The sequence below is a fragment of the Gastrolobium bilobum genome, unplaced genomic scaffold, assembly GCF_033153095.1.
Source record: "Gastrolobium bilobum isolate Gb01-03AN ecotype WA unplaced genomic scaffold, APGP_CSIRO_Gbil_v1 utg68377, whole genome shotgun sequence".
NCBI classification, from domain to species: domain Eukaryota; kingdom Viridiplantae; phylum Streptophyta; class Magnoliopsida; order Fabales; family Fabaceae; genus Gastrolobium; species Gastrolobium bilobum.
In genome coordinates, this window is record NW_026897189.1 from 18,448 (window position 1) to 25,000 (window position 6,553).

The 6,553-nt window shown below is 45.5% G+C and overlaps 2 protein-coding genes across 2 annotated transcripts; one reads left to right on the forward strand and one right to left on the reverse strand.

The window, feature by feature from the left end:
- The first annotated feature begins 524 nt into the window (after window positions 1–524).
- Window positions 525–1,888, forward strand: LOC133304808 (uncharacterized). Its single transcript, XM_061504870.1, has 4 exons — window positions 525–550; window positions 1,209–1,298; window positions 1,399–1,493; window positions 1,575–1,888. The coding sequence occupies exons 1-4, from the start codon at window positions 525–527 to the stop codon at window positions 1,886–1,888; spliced, it is 525 nt and encodes a 174-aa protein (XP_061360854.1).
- Window positions 1,889–2,348: 460 nt separating this feature from the next.
- LOC133304809 (NADH-ubiquinone oxidoreductase chain 1) lies at window positions 2,349–3,040 on the reverse strand. The gene has a single exon (XM_061504871.1). It carries the CDS (start codon window positions 3,017–3,019, stop codon window positions 2,720–2,722), a length of 300 nt encoding a protein of 99 aa, XP_061360855.1. The 5' UTR covers window positions 3,020–3,040; the 3' UTR covers window positions 2,349–2,719.
- Between the last annotated feature and the right edge of the window lie 3,513 nt (window positions 3,041–6,553).

The window sequence follows — 6,553 nt, forward strand, 5'->3', positions numbered from 1 at the left end:
AGCTCATTAGGACTATGCAACTTGAAAAGAGATCCATATTCTCTCATACATGGTTCTTTGAATAAAATTATGGGAGCTGATGGGTATAGATTAATTGAAATGTGTATGCTGTGCATATGCATTAAGGAACAAAATGTTACTTTCTATGCTACTAGTTAATAATCTTACATGGAATGAGAATTAAATCTCTTAATTTCTTTCCTTTATAATATTTAAGCCCATTAGTTGGTTGCCTGTGATTGCGGGCCCATATCGTGGCAGGATGGTAGAAAGGGCCCTATACGGCGCTCAAACCAATCCAGATCCTCGGGTGTGAAGGTTTTATTCCTCACATCAAAGGCGTAACGAATATGGGGAGGCCACAAGCAGCCATGTGACCGACCATTGGGTACCCTGTGAGTGCCCAACGACCAACAGCCATTGAAAAGCGCCCAACTCATGAGAAAACGATGTGAATGAAGAGCGAAAGTTCCGAATCTTACGATAAGGAAGTTTCCTTCTCTCAACCCACACCCTTTTCGTCAATGAGTGTGTCGGCAAGGCTTTCCAGGTTGGTTCAAACCGTAACCCTTGTTCAATTCAAGGGGTATACGTTTTATCTAGGGAGCATAGCGACTGATAAGTTGATTAAAGTTCTCCTTAATCGAACCAACCAGCCCCACCACCTTGTCAATATTATCGGGTGGGGATATTCTACTAGAAAACGTTGATTTATCAACCTTCTTTGCCAAAGTCATGATCTTTGACAGAGAGAATCTTTTTTAATAAAACTTCACCAGCATATCCGCTTTCTCATCCTTCTTCAGAATCATACGCCTATGATGAGACGGAACCGAGGGTAACCGGACCGAGTGAGAGAAACTGGTACCCTTTGACAGAGAGAATCTTTTTTAATAAAACTTCACCAGCATATCCGCTTTCTCATCCTTCTTCAGAATCATACGCCTATGATGAGACGGAACCGAGGGTAACCGGACCGAGTGAGAGAAACTGGTACCGCATTGTCAGGATGAACGAATTCATCACCACCATAGGCCATCATCAAAGATGAAGCTGCTTGCTTCAAATATAAAGCGCAGAACAACCACCCTGATTTCCGACCAAGGTGAACAATGCGAATAACAACAAGATGGATCCCCACACAGAGTTCCTTGTTCAGACCATCAAAGATCACTAAAGCACCTTTTGGTATGTATTGCCCCCTAAAGATCAGATCCACCAGACGAGAAACTCAATTCCGCACTGCTGCTGAGTCGTCGGACTTATCCACTAAGGGATTCGTGGAATTTCGATGGATTGCGTTGGGGGAAATCTACCAAAGCTAGGCAGATAGATAGACTCCTTTCCCGCTGCTAAGGGAGAGTAAGAAACAAAATCAAATGATTATTTTTTAATCAGCGCCTCCTTTTCTTTTGGGTATGCAGGTACTACGAGTCCTCTCACTACCAACCAGCAGACATCATCTGGCTGGTCTTGCCGGTATCAACAACAAGAAAAAAAAACCAAATGGAAACAGCAATTAACTATGGCTCTTGGCCCAGACAACGTCCTAGGCGTCGGGGAGATCGGAGCAAGAACTCCTAGACGACGTTTTTCTTCCTTGGCTGCAGTAAGCAGATCGAGAGGTCGTTCCGCCCCTTGTCCCCGAATATGGGTAATATGTTCTCATAAATTCTTGCTCCAATCTGACCTAGCTGGCGAGCAATCCCAGTTCGCGGCAGAGAACAAGACAGTAAGCGAGCGTACCTTTGTTCGCTTCTTCTCCACCAAGCACGGAAGTTTAAGGATAACTGTAGGTCGGTGGCTACCTAAGGAAACTCCGATTCGATCCGCCCCCCAGCTGGGAGGCATCTACCTCATCCCGATCACAAGGAGAGGTTCACCATGATGGGGGTACTTGTTTTTTTTTTCCTTCCGGAAAGAATGAAATGCATAGGGGACCATCCTTTTGTTGTGTTGCGGCATGCTCCTCAGATTTACGGATTCGCAGGGGGCCTCAGGCCCTACTTAGTTGACTGACAATGACAAAGGCTTGCGAAACAAAGTAGGGCCTTTTGAATTGAATCTTAAGTAGTCTATCAGTGGTGCAAAGCGGCTTTGTGCCCCTTTTCAGTAGGGGAGCGAAAGGTTAGACCTTAGAAAGTCAGCGAACAGCGGTTCTTCTATGTAGGTATGGCCTTCCCCCTTGACTCTCCTAACGTCGAGCTAAGTGACTTCATAACCTTTGCGTAGCGTAGTAGAATGAAGGCTACGCACTGACGCTCTCTTATCTATTAGCCTAAGCGTCTTCGCTAACTCGCTCGCCTACTATACTATACCCTACTATACAATACATTAGTAGGGTAGGCTAACCCATAGGTCCTTAGTAGCGTTGACAAAGAAGAACAGCCGGTTAAAAGACAGTGAATCTTTATAAATATATATTTATAAAAGATTCTATAATAATGAAGATCTTTTATATAGGCCAGCTTGACAAGCTACCCTTCCTCTTGATCTTAGGTGCGAAGAGAAAGATCTCTTTTTTATGACTTCCACTTATCTATCGATCCCGGCCCGGAAAAGTGACCGACCAGGGCCCTCTTTTTGAATGAAAGAAAGGCTTTATGAGCCCTAGCCCTGTAAGCCCACACCTGTGTAGAGTAGATCGTTCAACACCTGCGGCACAAACCCATTTTTGACCAATTGGTCCTAGTATCATAGGCGACCGAACGGCCGCCCCCTAATTACTAGACCAACCTGCTGTAATAATTCCATAAACACCTAACGAAGATATGGCAAACAAATAAAGTAGCCCTATGTTCGAATCTGACAATACCATACCATAATCAAAAGGTACAACGGCCCGAGCGACCAGACTTAACATAAATGTAGCCACTGGAGCCATTCTAAAAAGGGAGAAATTAGCACTACTTGGTGAAATAGGTTCTTTTAGAATCAATTTCAAACCATCTGCTAGAGGTTGTAACAATCCGAACGATCCCACTACATCAGGACCCTTTCGACGTTGCACAAAAGCCATTACTTTACGTTCAGCTAGCACTAAAAAGGCTACTCCTTCGATCTTGTACCCAGCAAGAAAATGCGCGAACGCGGCTTTCGCCTCAATCCCTTGCTTGTTCGCTTCGCATAGGCTACACAAGCGGTACACTTCACACCAACCCAATCTCGAATCAAAAAGTGAACTACAAGCAACTACATCTGTGAACTGGGAGGGACGGAATCCTAGCTACTAGGGTAGCCTGAATCTACGCTACCAGCTTTCTTATTATTCAATTTCCGCTTCGCCCTTTTCCGGGGAGCAGGACAGAGAGCCTAAGGGACAGAGAAGAAAAGACTACATCGACAGGAAAAGATTTTCATTGGGAAGGCTTCTTTTCCTCAACTCAACATTCTTCTCTGGGTCAAGCCAGCTAGGCCCTCTTCTGTCTATCTACGTAATAGAGTGCCATCCCGCTTCTGCCAGAATCGAAGCCAATACGTGGACGCTTAAATGATTTGGTTCACGTCTTTCAATGCCTTAAGTTAGTTATTTTCTTACCCGAGTGACTGAATTCCATAGTTCATTCCTCAACCGGAAAGATCGTCCCAAACTAAAAGAGAGTCTACCAAACCCAAACAAGGATCTTCCCAGCCTTCCACCAAAGCCACAACACTTCCTGTATCACCATCTCCGCTCACAGAGGGATAAGCGGACTAGCCGGCTGAAAGGCAAAGAGAAGAACTGCCTACTCAATTACAACTAACTAACCGCCTGAGCGAATTGCCGATCTCTTTCCCAAGGGATGATCTTCCTTTCATTCAGAAAGGCCTCCATCTTGCATTTTCACGCGCTCAATCGGAATTGGTTAGGTAGATGTGAGGAAAGAGCAGTGCTTTATTAATAGTCGTGGGGGTCTGTAGGCCCCATTGTCTTGTTGTTGTGTAGCTACTATTTTCGAGTGTTGGAGCTGAGCTGATTGGAGCTCGGGATTTCCTTAAGCGAGTTCAAGGAAGTGACGTGAAGGTCACCTTAGGTAAGGAGCTGACGAGAGAAACAGGTCTCCACGTCTTTTGGTAGTGGAGGACAGAAGGCGGACTTAATTGAGTTGTGGTCTTGTTGGGGGGCTCTAGTAAGGTATGGGGCTTTCAAAGGGGGGAAATTCACCCAGTCTAAGCCAGGCAAGCAATGCAAAGCTAGACGAACCCAGACAGAGAAAGATCGGGCTTTGGAAGCGGGATGACATAAGGACTATGCACAATTCCGTCACGTGCGGGTAGACCAGAACGTAGACCTGTCATTCCTTAACCGGGATGGTAAGGCCCTTGAAGCTGAATTGGATCAAAGGCTGCGCATCTCGCACCTTGCTACTTATTTCGTAACAAAGCGAATGAGTAATCGAATGCCCTAGCCCGAAGAAGTTGAAACTGTCCTGGAATCCCTACTCGCCCATGTCGGGATTCAACGGCTTGTTCGAAGTCCGAATGAATGGATAATACATACATAAAGAATATGAAGCACAATCTCCAACTCTTAACCGGTGGCATCTTTGCTTGTTCCTGATGCTTCAATTTATGTAGGGCTCCGTCCCGGAAGTGGACTTCTCTTCTCCTTTCGTTCTCTTCCTTCTTTTTTGGTTAGATATTAATAAATAGTAGTGCTAAAAGAGTCTTTGTCAGTACGGAAAGCTAGTCTGATTATTTTGAATAGCATTCTTTTTGCCTATCACTTTCTTTTTTGATACTCCCTTCGCTCCCCTCTTATCCAATCAACCAACTGTCCCAGGCCGGGAAATAGCGTTCCCGGAAGAAGCTTTCGCCGCCCCTAGCTCTTAGCTGTCTCCTTTCTTTTAGTCAGAGGTCAAAAAACTGGAATTCGACATCAATGGAGAAGAAAGCAGACTTGTTCGCTCACTCTTCTTGCCAAAGTGATTGATCTCTCTTTCTTTTCGGACTGGTATTCCCGCCGAGGAGACCCGCCCCGACCTTGATTAGCTCACTCTTTTCTTAGCTGGTCTTTGCTTTCCAGTGAACATTCTCTTTCTAGAGAGAACTGGTGTGCACCAGAGCTGGAGCAATTCATGGAAAGCATCCTTATATTCAAGAACGGAGAGTCTCATCTCCTGGGGCCTGACCCTGTGATGTAGAATCCTTTGCTCTTTCACGCATTGATCTTGATCTGGTGTATGGAGGATCAAGTCTTCTACTAAAAGGATATAGGGATGCGGATTAGGGAAGAGATTTGGATGAAAGCAAATCCACTGTCGGGTGGATCTTCATGTATGGAGGAGCTAACTTGGATAGTGGCTTGAGAACATCTCTCTCATCTTTTGGCTGGGTGCAGATGGATTCGGGGAGGGAATGAGTGGAACTTTACCACTCGACACGGAAAGTGAAAGAACTCCATTACTAAATGGAGAGGATCAGTGCTATTCAAATGTCTAACCTACCGATTTCGGTGATACATGTAGGGCTAATATGCTATGCTTTATTCCTTTCATTTAGCGGTATATAGGAAAGGTTCTTTTTGGCAATAAATATGCCAAAAGCCTTGGAATGCCACCCGGCCTTCACAATGGGCATCCCCGTTTTTGGTCCAGTGGTACTGGCTTGTCGAGAACGTCCGAGCTTGATGTTACTCCCGACTGCCCGATTACGACCCTTGATCCTAACCCTCGGAGCGAAGGAAGGGTAAAAAGCCACCTACAGACGCTTTACGCCCAATCATTCCGGATAACGCTTGCATCCTCTGTCTTACCGCGGCTGCTGGCACAGAGTTAGCCGATGCTTATTCCCCGGATACCGTCATTGTTTCTTCTCCGGGAAAAGAAGTTCACGACCCGTAGGCCTTCTACCTCCACGCGGCATTGCTCCGTCAGGCTTTCGCCCATTGCGGAAAATTCCCCACTGCTGCCTCCCGTAGGAGTCTGGGCCGTGTCTCAGTCATCCCACGAGCCTCTTATCCATTATCAATTCTCATTCGATCACGGCATCCAAATAGAAAAACGCACATTGGGTTTAGGGATAATCAGGCTCGAACTGATGACTTCCACCACGTCAAGGTGACACTCTACCGCTGAGTTATATCCCTTCCCCTGCCCCCATCGAGAAATAGAACTGACTAATCCTAAGGCAAAGGGCCGAGAAACTCAACGCCATTCTTCTTAAACAACTTGGAGTCGGACCTTCTTTTCACACTATTACGGATATGAAAAGAATGGGAAAAACAGGATTCAATTGTCAACTACTCCTATCGGAAATAGGATTGACTACGGATTCGAGCAATAGCACATGATTTCATAAAAACGTACGATTTTCCCGATCTAAACAAAGCAGATTTTCCATAGATTTGGCTCAGCATGTTCTATTCGATACGGGTAGGAGAAGAACCCGACTCGGTATTCTTAAAAAAATAGAGAAATCAGAACCAAGTCAAGATGATACGGATCAACCCCTCTTTTTGCGTTCTTGCGCCAAAGATCTTACCATTTCCGAAGTAACGAGTTACAGTTACATCTATTTTTCTATTTCCATGCAAGAGTTCTTATGTGTTTCCACCCCCCCCCCTTCGAGACCC

Excerpts from the sequence above, each read along its gene's own strand:
- LOC133304809 (XM_061504871.1), bottom strand. The coding sequence starts at position 3,019 with ATGGCTTTTGTGCAACGTCGAAAGGGTCCTGATGTAGTGGGATCGTTC.
- LOC133304808 (XM_061504870.1), top strand. The coding sequence starts at position 525 with ATGAGTGTGTCGGCAAGGCTTTCCAG. Across the intron at positions 551-1,208 it reads GTGTCGGCAAGGCTTTCCAG|ATCAGATCCACCAGACGAGA; the intron begins GTTGGTTCAAAC and ends TGCCCCCTAAAG. Across the intron at positions 1,494-1,574 it reads TTGCCGGTATCAACAACAAG|GAACTCCTAGACGACGTTTT; the intron begins AAAAAAAAACCA and ends AGATCGGAGCAA.